The 23,969-nt window shown below is 38.5% G+C and overlaps 1 protein-coding gene across 1 annotated transcript in view; it reads left to right on the top strand.

Moving 5' to 3' along the window:
* Positions 1-23,969, top strand: part of LOC149169628 (rRNA (cytosine-C(5))-methyltransferase NOP2C-like) — a 397,811-nt gene that overhangs the window by 351,272 nt on the left and 22,570 nt on the right. The window contains exon 12 of the mRNA XM_089428753.1: positions 18,709-18,773. Coding sequence (XP_089284879.1) covers positions 18,709-18,773 — 65 coding nt within the window. The remainder of the gene's footprint in view (positions 1-18,708; positions 18,774-23,969) is intronic.

Below are 23,969 nucleotides of genomic sequence, written 5' to 3'. Positions count from 1 at the left end.
TAGGATTGATATAAAGTTCTAGAAGAGCAACACATATTGGCAATCCTAGAGATTTTCAACTAGGAAACCCTTCAACATTCAAGTCCTGAACCCTTCAAAAAACAGATGTCATAAAACCATAGATATCCAAGACTCATTGTGCATTATCTTCAATTTTGGTCGATCATCAATAGTGATTGCCAATCAAAATGCCTTTTGTCATATATGATTCTTTCTTTTATATTCAAACCTTCAAAGAATTATGGGTTGAGTGTATCTTAGACTTTCAACACATGACTCCGTCAACTTCGATTTGGAGATTGAGCTAGAAGATCAAAGAGATTTGGCAGACATACTTTGGATGTGACAAAATTCATAGAGATCATAGATATTTTGACTAGAGGACCTTTCTTTTGAAGAGTTGGCTTCTAGAAATGTCCATTGTCCTTCTTCTATGAACATATAGGGTTAACGTCAATATTTCAAAGCTCGTTCTCAGGCTCAGCTTCACAAAATTTTCATCATACCTCAAATTTCGCATAGTACCTTAGAAAGGTGAGCATTACAACTAGACTATGATCTTCTTCGAACTTGGTCTCAAACATAGAGACAATGGGCTTCTGTTCAGTCATAAATCTTCAAATTTTAATCTTCAAGATGACAAACTTACTGTACAAACTCGAATAAAAATTAGTTTGGCTTGGTTCTTGTACTTGACTCATCATGGATCTTGGATGGCTTTGCAACACTACCACAAAAAAAAATACAACAGTGCTATAGAGCTCTAATGCCTTGAATTTTCAGTTTATTAAGGATCTATATATATATATATATATATATATATATATATCTATGAACTCGAGATGGGAATTCAATGAGAAACAGAAGGAAGGACCAAACGCTTGGAGCTCATTCTAGCAGCTATGGTCCGCAATAGCATAAACTCCATAACAAATTCTTTCTATTATCTGAATCGTGGGAGGCAAGAAACTCTCTCTCATAACAGGGTCATAGGGTGGACCCGTTAGCTTCATTTCGTATGGAGGGTCTATACATTGGGACGGGGGAATGGATTTGACCTTAGGAATGATACGTTTGAACATCTAACACACTTATTTGAGCACTGGAATTCGGTCTGGATATCTATCTTTACACGACTTGCCGATTGAAAAGAGAATCCCCTTTCTTTTTCAATCTCATGTCCTTGCCTCACGCCCTTTCCTAAGGTGCCTATGGATCGTGCTGGGGCGAAGGAACCACTGATTTGATTTACAAATCTTATCAACCACAAAATCCACAAAATATACTGAGACAGGAAGGAGAAGGGAGAATCCATTATGCCTCTGACCGACCTCATGAATGCTCATTAGGTGAGCCATCCTTCCTTATGATTAGTAGGAAATATATTTATTTAGATAAATGAACTAATATACAGGCCCTCCTAAAGCAGGTATAAAGGCCCTTCGTGTGTGTGTGTGTGTGTGTGTATATATATTCTGATGCCTTTCGTATACCACATAGGCTTGATCTTAGAATCTCCATTCGATTTCATGAGTGAGCTTGGACTGGAACATATGCAAATTTTCCGTAGAGAATCAATTTCTTGTATAATAGAAGCCTCAGGACGAGTCACAAAATACATGACTTTGGAGTCATAGAACTTATTCATTTAGAACCTTTGCATACAGTCAACTCGCAAAGAATACATACAAAGAGGCTTGCATTAAAGGAGCCATAGAGCTCTCAGATCAAAATAGTGGCCTCAGGTCTGTAAATTCTTTCCTAGTTCATTGAATGCCAAATAATGCCATAGATAGCTAGCGTGAGTGCCACAGAGAGATCAAAAGCTTATCACAAATTTATAGAATAGATTTGGACCTTTGCTGCTTCTGAAAGACGAATCAAAAGGGGTCTTAACTCAATACTACAAAGATGATCTTGATCAAACCTCTTTAAGTGCTTCATAATTTTGCATATTGCAACTGCGCATATATATATATATATATATATATATATATATATATATATATATATATATATATATATATATATATATATATTCTAACCTCAGAACTTCACTTATTATTCATAGATAATGAGAAGCTAAGTTTTGAAAAATCTGCCTCCACAAACAAAGTCCAACAACTACCACATAGGAGAAGTCAAATGATACCGGAGTAGAACTTTGCCTCGAAGATGATTGAATAAAACAAAGAACATCATGCCACATGAGGCTCTCAAGATATAGAATTCAAATCATTTTCCAGTTCAACTCTGAGAAACTTGCATGCCCACAGGTAGATAGACCCTTTTTTTTTTAAATTCGACAAAACAAGAAATGAGACTTGGGAAATTTAGCCAAAACTTGAGCCTAGGACTTCACATTAGCTTCAAGGTAACTTTCTTCCAGATTGCTCTTCAAAAAGGCTTTGATACCATGTTGATTTCTAGGGCATGTGATAAAATTAAGTTTTTCTTCAACAGATAACTTCTTCAATATCAATTAAACATTAGTTTCATATGGTATTAAATTCAATAACATTTAAGCAATTATACAGAAGAAAAACATCAACTAATAAACGTGAAAGAGAGAGAAAGTAACCATGAAACAATGAGACAAGAGACACAGAAATTAGGCCTGAGGCCAGGGAAAAACCCACAAGGGGAAACCCAAAAATGCTTTCCTTATGTGTGTGTGTGTGTGAGAGAGAGAGAGAGAGAGAGAGAGAGAGAGTTCCAGATTCATCAATACAACATAAATAACCATAACAAGATAATAGCCAAACCAGTAACCAAGATCATGATCAAGTGCCATGTCAAAAACCAAGTTCCTGAAATTTCAGCCCTCCCTAGAATTTCGGCCTCCTAAAATTTCGGTCCTCCTGTAATTTCACTGGATCAGAGATGTATGAGACAAAATTGATGTGTCCAAATGAGGAGAAATGATCTCCTTTATATAGCCTTCAAGTGGGGGTCGAATGGGTGCCTCTTAGGGGCCTAGCCGACCTAAAACATCATGAGGCTGACTTGAAATAAATTTGGAGGCAAATTTAAAAATTCAAATTTCCCATTTCTTTTTCAAGATGAAAATACCGACCATGGCTACCATATTTTCCAACATTTACCATGGATATTATTAACTTGTAAATAGGTTTTGTTACAATACCATGGCTTATCAATACGACACGCTAAAAAACCATAATTCATTTCACAATCCAAATATTTTATAGATATTTTATTTTATAACAATTTTTTAATTAAATCAAAAAGCAAAAAGATTATAATTACTTTTGAGATATATCTAAACCCCCTATCCTTGCTACTAGTAAAAATATTCCGTGGATATTCCATAGATATTAAATAAAGGTTTTTTTAAAATGAAAAATGTGAATAGTTTTTTATATATAGAGATGTGAAATTTATATAATATAAATAATATTATTAAGAACCAACATAGATCTATCTTAACTAATGATCTACCAAGCAATCATAAGGATCAAATCTCTCGAGGTGCAAACCTTTCTTTAAGTTTTGTACTCAAAAATAAGTTGCATCTTGAGAGATTTGATCCCTCTCGTGCTTGGTAGATCCGGAGTTATGATGGATCTATGCTAGTTCAATTGTATTTTCAGTTTATCTCCTATACATTTACTCAAATATTAAGTGCAGACACCCATTGGATGCATAATTAAATTCCACATACAACAAGTACCCACACTGCATACTTTTGAGTAGACTTCATTGAAACAAATTGAAAATACATGAAAAGAAACAGCTGAAAATACAATAAAAATGTATTAACTCTTATTATATTATTTAACTCTTATTTTATTAATTTTCTTAGGAGGCCTATTAGACCTCAAAATTACCTATTGCTTGAATCATCTTACCAATCAGCCTTACCGCTCTTTGAATCCTTTTTTCTAGCCATGAACACATAGTACGTTTCCTCTCAGTGTTCAAACCAGTGTGGAAAAAGTTTGCAAAAAATCGGGATTAAATCCCAAAATGGCGATTTTTTCAGCGAAACGATTTAATTGGCCATTTTTTGCAAACTTTTCAGCCCCAAAAAAATCGCGATTAAATCGTTTTATGCCTGATTTTATCGGGAGTTGACCCAAAAAGTAGTCCGTCCTCCCAGGCCACGGATAAAGAGGCCGAAAAGGCCGAAAATAATATCATTTGCTGCTGTTTTTTCTCCCATTCGGCGCTGTGGAGATTCATAGCTGTTTTCCATTGCCCTAGAGGAGAAGATTTGCTAGTTTTGTGGTGGGGATTTGGAGATTTGTCCACTGCTCAACGTGAGAGATTCAAAGTGCCGAATTGCTGCTGCCAGGTATGTATTTTAATTTCTCTCTTAGTTTTTTTTACACAAATGGCTTCTTAAATCTTTCTATAATTCTCTATAATTCTATTAGTTTGTTTATATCTTATTTTTGCCTAGAATTTTGAAAGGGAAACATTGTTTAGAATCTAGATTGAAGCAAAACTTCAACTTTCAAGAATAAAATGACAAAAATTCAAACCCTTGTTTACTGAATCTAAGTGTTTTCAAGTAAATGAGAAGAGGCATTTAAAATCTAAACTCAACTATTGCATTTGTGTTTGCTTCTAATGTGATGGGGAATTTTTAATTTGTTTCAATTTTTTTTTGTGCCCAGGTTTAAATTCTAGTTCAAAGTTTAAAACAAAATGCCAAGGCTTTTGGATGCTATGTGGGAATATGGTGAACCTGATACTATACCCGAATCTGGGGGGGGTCAATAGAATGTATTTGACTCACAAGTTGTGTGGCAAGCATATGTCAGTAGGTATCAACAGATTAAAATTCCATTTGGGGCAAATTCTGGGGCAAAATGTTGACCTTTGCCCAAATACATTTCCAAAAATCATTCGACGGGCCATTCAATCGTTGATGGATAAAGAGGAGGGAAAAGACACTAGGGTAGCACTAAAATCCCAACTTGTAGGACCCTCAAGAGTGAGGGGAATTGAGAGTGGCAGTGCTTCTTCAACATCACCTTCCTCACCCATATGTCCCAACCCCTCATCTATCTCATCATTTTTTGTTCCTAGAACCACACTTGGTGCACAACCTGGCATCAAATCAACACTTAAAAAAAAGGAAAAGGCAGAAGTTGATAGGTTGGTCAGTAAGTGTCTTCTATGGAGTGATGTTCCTTTCAACATTGCTAAGACAAACCCATTCTATCAACCTATGTTTGATGCTGTTGCTATCGTTGGCCCAGGGTACAAAGCCCCCACCTTTGCAAAATTGAGAGGGCCTCTTCTTCAAGATGAAAAGACTTATTGCACTTCTAGATTGGAGGAGTTTAGGGCATCATGGGAACAAACTGGATGCACAGTCATGTCAGATGGTTGGACTGACTAGAAGGGTAGGACCCTTCTTAACTTCTTGGTTAGTTGTCCCAAGGGGACAATGTTTATGAAATCTATTGATGCATCTGCACACATTAAAGATGCATGTACATTATGTGAGTTGTTGGACCTCTTCATTCAGGAAGTAGGTCCAAGCAATGTTGTTCAAGTCATAACGGACAACACTGCAAATTATGTTGCCACTGGCAAGTTGCTTATGGAGAGGTATCCTAACTTGTTTTGGACACCTTGTGCTGCTCATTGCATTGACTTGATGATGGAGGATACAGGTAAGATTCTTATTGTGAGGGATATTGTTGAATCATCTAGGAGCATAACAAAATTTATATATAGTCATGCATCTGTGCTTAGCTTGATGAGAAAATTCACCAAAAACAAAGAGTTGGTGCGTCCTGCCATTACACAATTTGCCACTACTTTCATATCTCTTCAGTCTCTGTTGAATTCTATGTGGGATGTGAAGAGCATGTTTCTTTCACTGGATTGGCGTGCTTTATTTATTAGCCGCAAACCAGAGGGAGAGGGCATATGCAGACTAGTTTCATATGATCAAAGCTTTTGGGCAGGAGTAGAGGAGGTGTGTGCCATTTTAGAACCTTTGGTAAGGGTTCTTCGGTTGGTTGATGGAGACAACCCGCAATGGACTACTTGTATGAGGTCATGGATAGGGCCAAATAAGCCATTCATGCTTATTATGAAGATAAGGGAGACGAGGAGTTAGAGAAACAACATGTCATATGGAGAGTGATTGATGAGCGATGGAACAATACCCTCCATTGCCCCATTCATGCTGCAGGTATCTACCTCAACCCCTCATTTTCTTATGCATATGGTTTCAGATTTGATGCCGAGGTGATGGATGGATTCTTCACTTGTGTCGATAGAATGGTGTCATCTAAGCAAGAACGTGAAGATATTTATAAAGAAATGGAGGTATATAGGATGGGGGGTGGCACATTTGGTTTTACCATGGCTATTAAGAATAGGACGACCAAAATGCCAGGTAAGCTTTAGTTTGTTTCAAACTTTCAAGTTTAGAATTTCAATGTTTTTTTTTTATGTTTCTCATTTTTCTTTTAACTTGTAGATGCTTGGTGGACAAGCTATGGTGGCAGAGTACCCCATCTCCAAAAGCTTGCCATTCGAGTGCTCAACCAAACATGCAGTTCCTCTGGGTGTGAGCGCAACTGGAGTGTATTTGACAAAATACACAACAAAAAGCGCAATAGGTAAAAAAAATTCAAATTAAATTTTTTGAATTCATTTGATTATTTTTAATATTTAAATTTTCTAAGTACTAATTTACAATCTATGACCCTAATACAGATTAGAGTCCCATCGCCTCAATGACATGGTCTATGTTTACTACAATCTTTGATTGTGGGTGAGACAACTTCAGACACCTCCTGATGTGGAAGCCATCTCATTAGACAATATTGATACCACTGTTGCATGGAGGGTCGAGACTGAGAGGCCAACCATGGACTCGATCCAAGATTGGTTAGGTGTGGATCTAGAGGAGGTAGCAGTTGCAGGGGAGGGAGAGCCAGAGGTAGAGGAGGAGGAGCAACATTAGGGTCAGGAGGCAGAGTTGGATGAAGATGATGAGGAGGAGGTGACGGCATCTAGGATGGGCAACAACAGCATAGGACAGAGGCCACCTCTTTTATCGGCTTTTAGAGGATGACTGACTCAATTTCTATTTCCAGGGGCTGGGCCTTGTTCCTCTAGAGGAAAAGGCAAAACCATTCCCTATTCCCTTAAAAAGGGATGAGGATCTCAGTGACTGATTACTTTATGACTTTTAGATGACTCATGATATACATTTATTATATCTTTTGTTGATATTTTGACTCTTGAGAGTTGAGACCTAGACAAGACTCAAGATTCAGGAGTTGATTCACTATTTTGATATGTGATGTAACACTAGACTTCATATACATATTATATATTAGCTTCCTTTACATGTTTATGTGGAAATGCATTTATTTGATGTTGTGGATACTCTAGATGTTAAAAAAAAAAAGAATATTTTTGTGTTTTTTAAATTTTGCCGTCTTTTCCAAAAAACTCCCGACTTTAACAAATTTTTCAACTTTGAAACCCTTGCCGCTATTATATTTTTTGTTGATATTTTGACTCTTGAGAGTTGAGACTCAGACAAGACTCAAGATTCAAGAGTTGATTCACTATTTTGATATGTGATGTAGCACTAGACTTCATATACATATTATATATTAGCTTTTTGTTAAGTTATGGTATGTTCTATGCTTATAACGGTTTACTTCTTTTTCTTATTATATTCCACAGATTAGCAATCACATGTACATAAAGTAAAGTGCAGATAGAACATTCAACGATTGACAGAAAACAAGCCAAGACAAGAGACACAAGATGTGGCAGCTAGCCAGGGACAAACCCCACAATGTGTGGGGAAACCCTTTGATCAAATCTTCTTTTATCTTCAAAAATTTAGCAGAGAGAAATAGTACAATAAATTTGATTTATATCAGCAGTAGCAAACCCTAGATCAACAGTATTAGCATTAGCGGCTTCATCATCAAACCAGACGATATCTCACAAATTGACCGTCGGATCGGCTTGATTCCACCACCAAAAGTTGCGGCTTCCAAAGGAGGTTCAGATGAGGAGATCTTCTAGTCCACACAAGTCAAACTTTAATTCTGCAGTTGCAGCTTCAGTTTCAGCAGCTTCCTTCAAACTAGGGCAGTCGATATCTTGCAAACCGTCCATCGAATTGACTTGATTCCACCACCAAAAGTTGCAGCTTCCAAAGGAAGTTTAGATGAACCTACAACGTAGTTCAGATGAGGATATCTTCTAGTCCACGTAGGTCAAACTTTACTTCTGCAGTTGCAACATTCAGTTTCAGCAACTTACTTTAAACTAGGGCAGTGGATATCTTGCAAACCGTTCGTCGGATCGACTTGATTCCACCACCAAAAGTTGCAGCCTTCAGAGGAGGTTCAGATGAACCTATAGCGCAGATCAGAAGAGGAGGTTTGATGGTCCACGCTGGTCAAAGTTTGGATTTGCAGTTGCAGCTTCAGTTTCAGCAGCTTCCGGCTTCACATGTGTGAGAGAGAGACCCTTTTCTGCACAGTAGAGAAGAGACTCTTTTCTGCGCAGTAGAGAGAGAGATGTGATGAGATGAGTGAGTGAAAACGAGGAAAAGTCCTCCTGTATTTATACACAACTGTTGATGTTTGAATAGATGCAACTATTAGGCTTCTGAGCCTACATGAATTGTAGGTTGGCTTGATAATAATTCCATAATCAAAATAAATTCATATCTCGATCAATACTTATCGAAATTGGATGATCTTTATATCAATACTACACCACTCAACGAGAGGAATCTAATAAAAATATTATCAGCCATGAATAAGATGACCCACATGAAGTTTGGCCCTAGTTGCCAATTTTAACACTCCCTCTCAACTAGGGAGAACTTCGTCTGCAATCTGTCTAATGGTCGCTACTATTCATCCATCAAATGCACTGCCTTGTACAACCTGACCCTTGCCCTGCTTTGCTCTATTCTGCCTGTTCTGATTTGTCTTGTTTTGCCCTGTACTGATCTGTATTGTTCTGCTCTATTCTGCTCTGCTCTTGCATTGTTCTGTTCTACTCTGCTTTTGTCCGACTTATGAAGGAGAAGAAATGATCGAGGATGTATCATACTGACTCAAAGTCAGTCTCAGAGTATGTACCACTAGTCCTAGACCAGTCTCAACCAACCCGAAGTCAGCGTCATAGTGAGTACAACTCCACTGGTCCCAGACCAGTCTCAACCAACCCGAAGTCAGCGTCATAGTGAGTACAACACCACTAGTCCCAGACCAGTATCATCCTCCACTGACTCAAAGTCAGTCTCAGAGTGTGTACCACTGGTCCCAGACTAGTCTCAACCGGCCTGAAGTCAGCTTCATAGTAGGTACCACTCCTACCACTGGTCCCAGACCAGTATTGCAGTCTCAGAGAGTGTATCACTGGTCCCAGACCAGTCTCAACCGACCCGAAGTTAGCGTCATAGTATGTACCACTCTCACTGGTCCCAGAACAGTACTGCACTAACACGAAGTCAGTCTCAGAGCATGTACCACTGGTCCCAGACCAGTCTCAACTGACCCGAAGTCAATGTCATAGTATGGTACAACTCCTACCACTGGTCCCAGACCAGTATCATTGATCCCAGATCAATGGAGGTCATCCTAGCGTAGGGAGGTTGGTAGATACAACGATGCATCCATCAGTACTACTATGGTCCCTAACTTCATTTCCTTGCTCATTGATCAGATAAGAGGTACTTCCCATGAGTCCCAGACTGCATGGGTAGGATGCCTTGAGAGGAGAACTAATCAATCCTGTCCTCAAAGGAGAACACATCAATCCTGCTACAATCGCCATGGAGAACACATCAGTCCAGGCCGCCATCGGGAACACATCAATCCAGGCCTCACAGGAGAAACACATCAATCTTGCTACAGTCGCCATGGAGAACACATCAATCTAGGCCTCACAGGAGAACATATCAATCCTGCTACAGTCGCCAGGGAGAACACATCAATCCAGGCCTCATAGGAGAACACATCAATCCTGCTACAGTCGTCATGGAGAATACATCAATCCAGGCCTCACAGGAGAACACATCAATCCTGCTATAGTCGCCATAGAGAACAAATCAGTCCAGGCCTCACAGGCGAACTAATCATCCTACTACACAGGAGAGCGAATCATCCTGTTCCACAAGAGAGCGAATTATCTTGTCCCACAAGAGAGTGAATCATCTTGTTCCAGGGCAGGGTGAGTCACCTTGTGGTCGCATGTTGCTCCAGTAAGAACCGCAAGCCCTTAGAGCTCCCAGAGCTCATTGTATGCAACATGCAGGACCGTTGTACAAGGGTTTCTTGATGACTCCAAGTTGTTTGGGAAAATCACAGATTAGATCTTTCCTCGGGGCTTTGACAAGGTGTATCGACCTGTACATCATATTAATGCGATGGAGCCTCCTTGCTCATCGACTTACCATATCCCAGATGATGTCTATCTGCTGGAGCAATCGACGAATACGAGATTCCTTAATAATCGAATCCCACCTCTGGTTGTTACAGAGAATCACGGTGGTATCCAATGTAAATCCAAATAGCTCACTGAAAAGCTATCGCAACCAGACTGCCTCACAAGAGGCCATGCTAGCAGCAATATATTCTGCTTCGGTGGTGCTAAAAGCCACCGACTTCTGCTTCTGGCTCATCCATTATATCGAAGCAAAATCCAAAGATAAACAACACTAAAAGTGCTCCAGTGATCCTCCACACTACCTGCCTAATCAGCGTTCGAATAATCATGCAGTTTCATATTTTCGGTAGTGTATCTCAATCCATGAGAGATTGTGTCCTGAAGACATCTCAGAAGATTCTTGGCACCAATCTAGTGAGGCTCAACCAAATATGAGCTCACAATGCTAACTGCAAAACATATGTTCAGATGGAGGTTCACCAAGAACATCAACGCGAATGAGTTTTTGAAACTCAGAGGCATTTCCCAAATCTGGTCCGACATCACTATCATATAACTTCTAAGAGTTAAGATCCTCGAGGTAGTCACAAGCTTGCAATCCATCATACCAAATCTTTTCAGAATCTTCACCACATATTTTCCTTGAGATAGGAAAATTTCCCTTGGCTTCTGCCACACTTCAAGCCCTTGGTTCTTCATTTCAAATTCAGAAGCCAACTCCCTCTTACATTTGAGAATGAAAGGGTCTGCACCTATTAGAAAGAGGTCATCCACATACAACACCAGTATGAGAGGTTTATCATCTTCAACCTTAAAGTAAAAGTTAGGATCGGTTTCACTCCTAGTGAATCCCAGCTTCATCAAGTAGCTGTCAATCCTCTCATACCATGCTCGAGGTGCTTGCTTCAGCCCATAAAGAGCCTTTTTCAACCTGCATACATGAGATTTTCGATCATAAATCTCAAATCCTTTGGGTTGCTCCACGTAGACCTCTTCTTTGATCGAGCCGTGTAAGAACGCGGTCTTGACATCCATCTGATGTAGGTTCCATCCTTGTGAAGCCGCAAGGGCTATGATCAAGCGGATGGTCGCATATCTGGCAACAGATGCAAATATCATAGTCTATACCTTCCTTCTAGGAGAAACCACGAGCAACAAAACGAGCCTTATACTTTTCCATACTTCCATCTGTTGCATGCTTTATCTTGTAAAGCCATTTGGAAGTAACAACTGTCTCGTCCTGGGGTCTGGGAACTACTTCCCAGACATGATTCTTCATATTAGACTCATATTCTTTGGTCATAGCATCCTTTCATCCTTGATGCTTGACGACATCTGAGAATGATGAAGGCTCATTTTGTGTGATCGTGCTCATGATGGTCAGGTATCCCTGATACCTGTTAGGTTTCTTACTTTGATGGAAGGTTCCTCGGGGTGCAACATGTCTTTCAGCATCATCAAGTATCCCCCTAAGCCATGAAGGCCTCTTTCTAGAAGAGGGAGGCTCCGGTGGATAAATAAGATCCATGGGTTCCTCCACATCAGGCATCATCTATCCATAGAGACAGCTTCCATAATCGTACGGTTCTTCCTTTTCACCACACCATTATGCTGAGGAGTATGTGGTGTAGTAGTCTCCCTCTTAATGCCAGCCTCAGATATGCTTGAGTGAACCAACTGTAATATATCAGAGGTCTTGCTTAGGCTTGAGGGGAATGGTCAACTTTTTGAGCTTTCCTTCAGCACATCCTGGACATACACCTTCTTTCTCTACTCGGAATTCGGGCATCCCTGTCACCATGTCTTACACCGAGTAGTGCTTTATAATGAAGGTGGGCAAACCTCCGATGCCAAAGTTCGGACTAAAGAAATGTGTCATAAGACATGACACCTAGCGGACTTCCATCAACTTGATATAATGAATCAACACGAAACCCAAGAGTAAAGGCACCTTTAACATTATTTTTCAATACGTATCTTGCCATCGCTGAAGGTTACCTTGTAGCCTTTGTCTTCCATTGCCGAGATGGACACTAGGTTCTTTTTGAGGTCAGGTACATTTAATACATCCTGGAATTTCTAGCCTTCTTGAATGGTTGTCCTCTTCCTTGATTCCCAACTCTCCTCTTACCTTTGCTATTGAATTTGTCATTCCTTTGATTGCCATCAAAGGGGTTTTGATCATCGTCCCGGTGTGAGTCCTTTCTATTAGGGCACTCCCTTGCATAGTGATTTGCTTTATCGCAGATGTAACATTGTCCTTTTCTTCCACCCTTAGGTATAGCCTTTCCTTTTGATTTAGTCCCGGAATTATTTCTTTTCTTAGCATGAGAAGAAAAGGCAGCAGGAGGACCTTTAGGCATGGGCATTTCTTGCTCTTCTACCCTTGTTTCTTCTTGAATGAATATATCCATAATTCCTCGAAACCATGAATTATATTATTGTTCAGAAGAGAAGTCGTGAACATGTACCATTCAGATGGTAATCCTCCAAGAGTTGTGAGTGCCATTTCTTTGTCAGTAATAGTCTCCCCAATAGATAGGAGATCGTTCTTGATCTTGGTGATTCTTAAGAAGTATGCTTGCATACTCTCATCTTTACCCTTCTTGATTTCCCTCAGCTTATTTTTAAGGAACAAAACTTGATTTGCATCATTTACTTTAAATAAACTCACCAGTCTATTGTAGATTTCCTTGGAGGTGTCCAGTTCAGAGATGTAGGCCACCAAGTGCTTGTCGATAGAGTCTCGGATGATCTTCTTTGTTTTGACTTCTCCGGTTTTCCATTTGTTCCAGGCAGCAGCGGATGCATTTGATGGAGGCTCAACAATATTGCCTCTTACATGGTCCAACACTCTTTGATCTTCTAGGGTTAGATCGATAGACATCTTCCATCCGTGATAGTCAGCTTTCTCACGGAGCTTGTCTTCGGTAGGAAAGAGTGTTGAGGACCCCATAGTTCTTTTAGGATAGCCTTGCCAATCTTCTCTTCAGTGATTTCTCTTGCTCTTGCTCAGGCTTTGTCTTCACCTCAGCTCTGATACCATGTTCAGTTTTGGTATGTTCTATGCTTATAACAGTTTACTTCTTTTTCTTATTATATTCCACAGATTAGCAATCACATGTACATAAAGTAAAGTGCAGATAAAACATTCAACGATCGACAAAAAACAAGCCAAGACAAGAGACACAAGATGTGGCGGCTAGGCAGGGACAAACCCCACAATGTGTGGGGAAACCCTTTAATCAAATCTTCTTTTATCTTCAATAATTTAGCAGAGAAATAGTACAATAAATTTGATTTATATCAGCAATAGCAAACCCTAGATCAGTAGTATCAGCATTAGCGGCTTCATCATCAAACTAGGGCAGACGATATCTCACAAACCGACTGTCGGATCGGCTTGATTCCACCACCAAAAGTTGCAGCTTCCAAAGGAGGTTCAGATGAACCTACAGCGCAATTTAGATGAGGAGATCTTCTAGTCCACACAGGTCAAACTTTAATTCTACAGTTGCAGCTTTAGTTTCAGTAGCTTCCTTCAAACTAGGGCAGTTGATATCTTGCAAACCGTCCGTCGGATTGACTTGATTCCACCACCAAAAGTTGCGGCTTCCAGAGGAGGTTCAGATGAACCTACAACGCAATTCATATGAGGAGATATTCTAGTCCACGTAGGTCAAACTTTACTTCTGCAGTTGCAACTTCAGTTTCAGCAGCTTCCTTCAAACTAGGGCAGTCGATATCTTGCAAACCGTCCGTCGGATCGACTTGATTCCACCACCAAAAGTTGCAGCCTTTAGAGGAGGTTCAGATGAACCTATAACGCAGATCAAAAGAGGAGGTTTGATGGTCCACGCTGGTCAAAGTTTGGATCTGCAGTTGTAGCTTCAGTTTCAGCAGCTTCTGGCTTCACATGTGTGAGAGAGAGACCCTTTTCTACGCAGTAGAGAAGAGACTCTTTTCTGTGCAGTAGAGAGAGATGTGATGAGATGAGTGAGTGAAAATGAGGAAAATTCCTCCTGTATTTATACACAAATGTTGATGTTTGAATAGATGCGACTATTAGGCTTCTGAGCCTACATGAGTTGTCGGTCGGCTTGATAATAATTCCATAATCAAAATAAATTCATATCTCCATGAATATTTAATATTTATTGAAATCGGATGATCTTTATATCAATCTCACACCTCTCAACGAGAGGAATCTAATAAAAATATTTCAGCCATGAATAAGATGACCCACATGAAGTTTGGCCCTAGTTGCCAATTTTAACACTTTCTTTACATGTTTATTTGGAAATGCATTTATTTGATGTTGTGGATACTCTAGATGTTAAAAAAAAAATGAATATTTTTGTGTTTTTTTAATTTTGCCGACTTTTTCAAAAAACTCCCGACTTTAATGAGTTTTTCAACTTTTGGACCTTTGCCGATTTAATCCTGAATTCGACTTTTTCCACATTGGTTCAACCACATTGGCATGTTTCTTTCTAAACTATTCATTGGGAGAACATTTTGGGTTGTATTGTTCATCGCACAATCACTTTCTATAGACTTTGTTTATATGCCTTACCTTAGCACAATAAAAGCATTTAATAGCTTTTTAACATTTACCTGACTCGGAAGATTTACTAGGATTCCCTTTTCTCCATTTATTATCCTTGCTCTTAAACTTCACTATAAGTGCTACCTTTGAAAGCTCAATCCCACAACTATCCCCAAACTGCTTTTTCCATTTGTCTTGTTGCAAGAGTTAAGTACTAAAGTGTCCAAATGTCAAATCTTTATCTCTAGTAATATTGAAAAATTCAATAAAAGTTGCATAGGAAGGGAAAATTTTCAAATTTATAACCACCATATCTTCTAATTCCATTGACATTTCAATTGATTTCAACTAATCTCTAATATCTTTGATTTTTAACAAATGATCCCACAAGGAGTCAAATTCCTCCATTTTAATTAAAAATAACACACTTTTAAGGAAAAACACTATTTTTGTCTAAGGCTTCAAGTGCACTCTGTAGGTTCTACCACATGACAAATCAACATTATCATCTTGAACTTTGAGAAGCATTTCATTTGTTACTTACATCTTGATCAACATCCCAAGCTCTCGATTCCTTGCATCATACTTTTCTTGTGCATCTACACTAGTTTCACTTTGGTCTTTCCAAACATCTATATTCAAATATGGTAAGCCTCTTCTATTAATTTTTGTTAATGTCTTCTCCCAAATACCCTGTCTTCCAAGTGTTCTTGGGACAGGGGGGTGCCCGGCGAAATGTGTCACCATGCCCCCTATTTTGTGAATCTCAACCAATGTTGTGATAATCGCAATCGAGATAAAATCAGTGAGGGTCAAGAAAAGGTAAAAATTGTAAAATTGGGAGAAAATCAGTAAAAATCGGCAAAATTAAAAAAATACAAAAGAAAATTACAAGAATTAAGATTTTTTTCCAAAAAAAAATTGTGATTTTTTTGAAAAAATCGCCTATTTAGTCGTTTTGGGAAAAATTGCGATTAAATCGCAACACTGATCTCAACAATACACAGTGAAATGTTTTTCTAATGTGTATGAAATGTTTCACAAGATGGGGGGCTTGCAGGTGCCCCCTCTTCAAAGGTGGGATGCCTGGGGTGTCCCCCGATGATTCTCCCCAAGAAAACCCTAAAGAGGACAAACAAGTAACATTAGGGGCCTAGCCCAGATGATAATTAAGTTTTCATACTTTGCATGTGTAGTTTTCTAGTTGTTATCAGTGTTCCCTGGGGTTGCGTCCCCCCACCTGGGGGTCGAGTTTCCTAACTCCCTTGTGCTCCGGGGACTTGGGGATGAGAGGGGGTCGTTTCCCCACGCTCCCAAAAAATAGGGTACGTGAGGAAACTTGAAAGGGGTCGTTTCCTTCATTCTTGGGGTCGTTTCCCCATGCTCCCAAAAGATAGGGTACGTGAGGAAACTTGAAAGGGGTCGTTTCTTTCCTTTTTGGGGTTGCTTCCTAGGCAAAAGTCTTCTTAAGGGGTCGTTTCCCCACGCTCCCAAAAAACAGGGCACGTGAGGAAACTTGAAAGGGGTCGTTCCTTCCTTTTTGGGGTCATTTTCTAGGAGAAAGTCTTCTTAAGGGGTCTTGAGGGGTCGTTTCCCTAGAAAATCGCAAAATTTTTTTATGAAACAAAAAATCGTAATTTTTAATATTTGTTGACCGATCGGGAAGGGTTTACGTTATGTTCATTTGACATTTCATTTTTTGTTTGCTCCTTTGTTGAACTGAACATTGCTGCCATCACCAAGCAACCCTCTGTCTACTCCTTCATTGAATGGAATGTCGCCGCCATCACCAAGCAACCTTTTGTCCGCTCCTTCGTTGAACGGATTACCTTGAGCAATTATGCTCATTTATCTTTTGATATGTTCTTATGTTATTTTGACTCTATAAAATTAAAAATTTTGACTCTTGATGTTTCACACTTGACTTTTATAATTTTATTTCAATATTCAGTATTCAATGTTCATAGTTGGAAGTGGAACATCAATATGGCTTAAAGTTTAAAGTTTTAAACATTTATAATTTTATAAAATATTTTCATTGTGCATTGTTAGTAAGTTAGTAGACTAGTAGTTAGTAAGTTACATTGTACAGTTACAAACTTACATGTATGATATATGATTATAGTTTATATGATAATGATATCAATAATCATGCTTTTCGTTTTAAATTTGTTTCATTTATATGATTCATCAATTTATATTTTATATTTATAAGTTTTTAAGACCCCGATGTCCCCCCACATTTCCTAAAAAATGGTGGGGAGCTTTTGCATAGGCTGCTCCTGCGTATCCCCGCTCCCTTGCCTCCTCGTCCCAGAAACTTGGTGGAACATTGGTTGTTATGTACTTTGTTGTATATGAAACCTCTTTCTGTGGTGTTGTCTTTATAGTTAAGTAAGCAGTTTTGTGAAAATAGTAATGCTCTTGGCTTCAATCTTTTTGTTAACAAGGTATTCATGTATATGGGGAAAAACAAGAGAGCTAGTAAATGTTGAAAAGCAGGTCAAAGAACCTAGAGGTATGGTAGAGATTACCTCAATAAACATTCAAATATGATAAATGATAAATAGTAATAACAATGGTGATTGATGAATTGCGATTCGTGCTTGTATCTTTTTGCTATTTGAATTTAGTATTTACATTGCAGAATGATAAATTTACATAAGATGAATTGCTATGTTGGGATTTTTGTTGTGTTTTACAATTTAAAAATGACCCCCTATCCTAGGGACCTCTACATTCTCCCACTCGTGAATTTCCGTAAATTTTTGGGGTGTCTCCACACATTCCCCAGGTGTGTTTCCTTGCTCCCATGCTCCCCTGCCACAGAAACTTTGTGGAACATTGCAAATACCTAACTAATAACCACTGTAATAATTACTATATTAATTGCCTCATTATTATATGATTTTAGACTATTATTCATCCAAGTCCTAATATGTCCAAGTTCTCAATATGAACATTATCTCTAACAGTGTCAACCAATTAATATGCCTTTGGGTTTAAATGTATTTTCAAGCTTGTTAGTTCTTCTGTATCAAGTTTGCTCACTAAAATTATTATTCCATTACTAGAAAGTTCTTGAATATTGAAAATGTTTCTTAGTAAATGAATACAACGTTTTTATGCAGAAAGTACTTAACAAATTTGTATGTGATATTAAATCAGAAAAGTAAATGTCTGTGGTCATGTCTATCTGGATTTGGCATAGACAAGTGATTTTGATACAGTGAGTATAAACCATCTAGATATTATTGATAATAGCCTCCTTGGCTTTTGAACCAATGTTGCAAATATCTTCTATTTCTCTCGATAATTTTGATTTCTCCACAGGTTTTTAGGTTATCAATTTGCCCAATATTTCGGGCTTTTCAAATACAAAGTTATTTTTGCCTACATTTTCTAATAATTTCCAATATTTTGCCCAATATTTCAGATAAGTTTCTTCTGGCCCTCAATGATATACCCTCAATTCATATTTTCGTTATTGTTTTAATAGCTCTTGTTCTTATGAATAAAATTCCTACGAGACCTTTGTAATCCTTTATGTTGAGATGCCTAAACTTAGATTGATTTGTTCCTTTGAACATTGTCAGGTTAACTCAATTACCGTACTTAAATTTTTTTCATCTTAACGATAGTTTCACATGAGCTTTTGATGGGCTCTTATATATATATATCTTTTTTTTTCACACTATTCATGATCTGCTAATTTTTGAATTGTTAAATTGTCTCAGTATCCTAAAATTGGGGGACCAGGCCTAGTTGGAGGACTTGATGTATTCAATGGTCGCTTTTATGAGTAAGTACATCGATAGACCTAACACTCTGATTTCTTTTCCTTTAATCTTCTATGATAGTTTGTTGAGAGGAAATACTTCGGACTTGTGACAGTTATTTCAAGTGCAATAACATTTGTTGGATGGGGCATAATACGCATAAAAATATACTGCATAACAATATACCACATAATGTTGATTTTCTAGTGCTAATTAGACAAGCACAATTTTCTGCAACTGATAATTACTTCCAATGATATATGATATTACTTTAGCACATTCCAGACTATCATTAAGCAATTATACTTCAGAAAATTCAACTGTAAATGCAATAGAACAATAAATATCACAGTAGAAAAGCCATGCACAGTAGACACCAAAATTTTGCCCTGGGAAAGCCAAACTTGGGAGAAAACCTAGCAATCTTTTCTAGGAGAAATAGTTTAGTTCAACAAAAGTACAATATGATATTTTCAAGTCAAACTTGGTCAACCTAGGCCAAAAACCCAGCATAGGTCAAGCCTGGTCAAATAGGCCGAAATTCAGCCCTCTGCAACTGCCCAGAAATTTGGTCAACCTCAGTCAAACAAACTGAAATTTTCCCTCCTGCAACCACCCAAAAACTTGGTCAAACTGCCCATAAAAAGCTCATTCAAACTCTAGTCAAAGCAGAGAAGTCAACGCAGGTCAAAGGGGCCAAAATTCACCCTGAAGCCAGCTCGGACCTGCTGTCTGTTGGAAAAAGTAACTAGGTTCTGTCTTCATAGCATCTTATGTAATCATGATTTTATGTATTTGATGTAAAGGGAAAACTAAAATTTATTATTGTTATTTTGTAGCATGGGTTTCATGCTCAACATCATTTTATTTATAGGTCAAGCACCCATTGTGTGCTTCATAAGGTCAAAAAGTCAAAGAGTCATTGTAATATGTAAAAACCCTCTTGGGTATCATGTATCAAGTCAAACGAATTTATAAGTCAAATTGAGTCATAAAGACCCTCCAAGATCAAGTTGGCCTGGCAGTCAACAAGTCGACCTACAAGAGATGTCAAGTCGGCCTATTTAGGGTTCCCAAGAAGCCTATATATGTGAGGCACTTGTTCTCATTTGTGACATATCTAACACATTCGATCAAGCAAATAAAGAAGTTCGATCTCAAGGGAAAAGAAGTCAAAAGGAGCAAGTGAAGGTCAAAGAAGAAAAGTCAAATTTTTGGAGACTGTTTTTGGGTCTCAATCTCCCACACATGTAAAGAACTAGGGCATCATTGTAGTCATCCTTGGAAGACAAAGTTTGGTATCAACAAGATCAAGTTTGAGGGTCAAAAACCTAAGGAAAGGAGACCAAGCCAAGCGAAGGAGAGAAGGTCCCTATTTCTACCCTAAACCACTCACACGTGTGAAAATCAGCTGCTGCAGGAAGGCCAAAAATTGCAGACTTGTAATAGAAGCTGAAAATCAGAAGTAAGGGCTGGAAATCTGAAATGTTGAAGCAGTTTGACTGACGTTGACTTTGTGGAAAAGAAGCTCATCGAAGGAGAGGTTGACTTGGTCTTGGAGGGGTCTTTGTCAAGGGTCTTAGGCCTTGGAATTCATCATTTGAAGATTCTAAAAGAAGAGAATAATTCTTGTGTGTTTTCCTCTCAAGAGGAGAGGTTTTTGCCCTGGCTAGTAGCCTATATTTTGTGTCCTCTTGTTCTTTTGATCTTCTTAGTTTGGTAGTTGTTTGATGATAAGAACACTATAACAATCAAGGAAAGAAGAAGCCAACCAAAAAGTACATTAAGTTACGTAAAAGAACATCACAAACAATTATCAAAGTAAGAGAAATCACCTTAATCTAGTTGCCCTTGATTTCTCAACATGGTATCAAAAGTACGGTGAAAAGAAGAAGAGGTAGCTTGAAGATCACTCCATTGAAGAAGGATACATAAGTGGCAAGAATAAGAGGAGCATCAAGTCAAATCATCAAGGAGAGCTAAGTGCATCAAGAAGGACTAGTCTACACATCATCTTGAAGGAAAGAACTCTTGGAAGAAGGCCTCAAAGACCTTACTTCTCAAGGAAAGAAGGACTTAACACATTTGAAACATCTTGAGAAGTGGCCACATTCTACATTCTACATCCAAAGGAAGCAAGAAGAAGCACTTCATCATCAACAAAGGAATCAAAGTGATCTCCTTCACATTAAAGAAAGGATCACATCTCAAAAGAAGATCATCAAGGAAGCAATCATCATCAATAAGGCATCTAGTTGAAGGTATCATCATCAAAGGAGCATCTTCACTTGACAAGTAAGTATTCTATATTTTATGTCTCAATCTACAATGACTTCTTTATGCAAGGAGAACAACAAACTTTTTGGGGCATCAAATTACCTTGCATGGAAGAAGATAATAGATTTGATCCTCATAGAAAATGAAAGTGAATATATCACGGGCTCAATCACCAGAACTCCTCAAGAGAAATCTCAAGCACTATCAAAGTATATGAAAGGAGAAATAAGAGCTCAAAGAATCCTTATTGAGTCAATCAAGGATTCTCTCATTCCTTATGTAGCAAAGTTGAAGACATCGAAAGAGATCTATGAAAAATTGGTGGAATTGTTCTCTGTAAGTACTGCAGGAGAAATTATATTGTTAAGAACCGAACTATACAAGATGAAGGTATCAAAGGAAGAAGGGGTAGCCTCATACCTTATGAGGGTATCTCAAATAAGAGATCAACTACAAGAGATAGGAGAAGTAATGTCTGATCGAGAGATGACCACCATTGTGCTCAATGCACTACTTGATGAATGGGGAAACTTTGTATCAAGTATCTATGGAAAGAAGGAAACTACTCCATTCAATGATCTATGGTCATTATGCAAAATTGAAGAAACCAGACTAAAGGCAAAGAACGATGTTGGATCAAGTGAACAATCTCAAGCATATGCATATATGGAAAGGAAGAAAGGGAAGTCTTGAAAAAGGTTTCAAAAGAAAATCGACATGTCTAAGATTCAATGCTATGAATGTAATGAATATGGGCATTTCAAAAGGAATTGTCCTAAACTAAAGAAGGACAACAAGAAGAGAAAGGAAAGAAATGAAGCCCATGTCACCGAAGAAGTAGAAGAACTAGAAAAGAAGAAGTCAAAGAAGGAAGAAGTGATAGACCTCCACTATTAGAAGGTCTCTCACACATTTAATCTATTTTCAAGTACATAGAAGTTAGCAAGTAAAAGTAGGAAGCATCACAATCATGATAAGATGCATTATAGCAGAGATTGAGATGACATCATCATAGAGGCATGAAAGGATAGCCGAAGTAGAAGTTTATATGGTTGAAGCAGTCATAGTACATGATAGAAAGGAAGTAGCTTATGACATCTTCATTGGTAGCATAGAAGGAAAGCGAAGTAACAGATTGAATGATTGAAGCAAGTCATCTAGCAAGATAAGAAGATACATAAACCAAGTCCATGGTAGGCCTTAATAACCTTGGTAGAGATCAAGAATCCGAGGTCTCAACTGATCCTCACCACATATGATCCTCATTAATCAAGTGGAAGAACGCCCGCATCCTAGGTCTCCACAACATCCTGCTGGCCAAGCAGATGTAAACCTCACAAGCATTAACCAAGTCTCATAGTCCCTTTACAAGGGTGTCTTGTAGGTATGATGCAAGCTAGTTGTGTACTTGGCCAAGTCCATGGCTCCAGGAGTACTAACACACCTAGGAGCCTCATTGCTACTCCCCCTCCACCAAGTATATAGGACAGGGGAGAGCATGCTCTATGTTCTTGATCAGTTGTGGTCCCTCTCATGGAGGGACACATTTTCTTGCACACCAAACTACTCTCTAAATAGAAGAAACTTCGTCTTTGTCAATGGATTGGTAAGTATATCGACAATCTACTCATGTGTAGGTACATGCTGAAGTTTCACTGCACCACGTTGCACCATATCTCGAATGAATTGATATTTGATATCGATATGTTTTGATCTGTCATGAAATACGAGATTTTCTGAAAGCTTAATCCCACTCTAGTTGTCACAATATATAATTGTGGTCTCGAGCATGGTCCCAAACAAGTCTCCAAATAGTTTTCTCAATCATACCCTGCTTTTCTTGAATCCCAGCTTCCTTAAGTATCCATCCATTCATGCATACCAAGCCCTTGGGGCTTGTTTGAGCCCATAAAGAGCTTTTTTTAATATGCATACATGCATTCTATCATGTGTTTCAAAACCTTGTGGCTGTTCAATATACACTTCTTCCTTTAGTGTCCCATGCAAGAAGGCAATTTTTACATCCATCTGATGTAAGGTCTATCCTTGATAGGCAAAAAGTGCAATGATAGATATGATAGTAGTATATCGAGCAACCGGACCAAATATATCATCATAATCGAATCCCTCCTTTTGAGAGAATCCACATGCTACAAATCTGGCTTTGAATGTCTTAATGCTACCCTTTGCTCCATGTTTGATTTTATAGGTCCACTTCGAAAATACCACTGATTTTCCTTTTGGTCGAGGGACCACTTCCCAAACATCATTTTTGATGATAGATTTGTACTTCTCTGACATTGCATCTTTCCATGCTTCTTGTTTCACTGCATCCTCAAATTTTCCTGGTTCAGATTCGACAAGGCTGCTCATGAGTGTTGCATAAGATTGGTACCTTCGTGGTACTTTGCTCTCTCTGAAAGTTCCTCTTGGGGCTATATGTTTTTCGGCATCTTGTAAAGTATCTCTTAACCACAATGGTCTTTTTCTAGAGGGAGGATTATTTGGAGGATGATCTAGTGGGTCCATGGGCTCCATAGGCTCTTTATCAGGTTCAGTCACAGCCTCATCATCTTGATTTGATTCATCATCCTTCTTTTCATCAATAGGAGGGAGAGGTAGATCTCTAGCTTTAGCAAGTGCAACATCTTCATCATAAATGACATCACAATTGAATTCAACCTTTCTTTTACCAGGTACATATATGCAGAATGATTTGGAATCTTCACCATAGCCCACAAAAGTTCCCTTTTTACTTGAAGCGTCAAGCTTATTTCTCTTCTCCTTTGGCACATGGAATTATATAGGGATTCCAAATATCCTGAAATGACCAATCTCTGGTTTTGTACCTCTAAATACTTCCTCTGGAGTTAGATTATTCAAGACATGATGTGGGCATCCGTTTTGGCCATCTACAGTTGTATTGGCTGCTTCTCCCCATA

Source organism: Pinus tabuliformis, chromosome 4_2 (genome assembly GCF_031772625.1).
Source record: "Pinus tabuliformis cultivar Carrire ecotype Pingquan chromosome 4_2, CPIR1, whole genome shotgun sequence".
In the NCBI taxonomy this organism is placed as follows: domain Eukaryota; kingdom Viridiplantae; phylum Streptophyta; class Pinopsida; order Pinales; family Pinaceae; genus Pinus; species Pinus tabuliformis.
The sequence above is the reverse complement of the archived record's forward strand: the minus strand, read 5'-3'. Positions and strand labels throughout refer to the sequence as shown.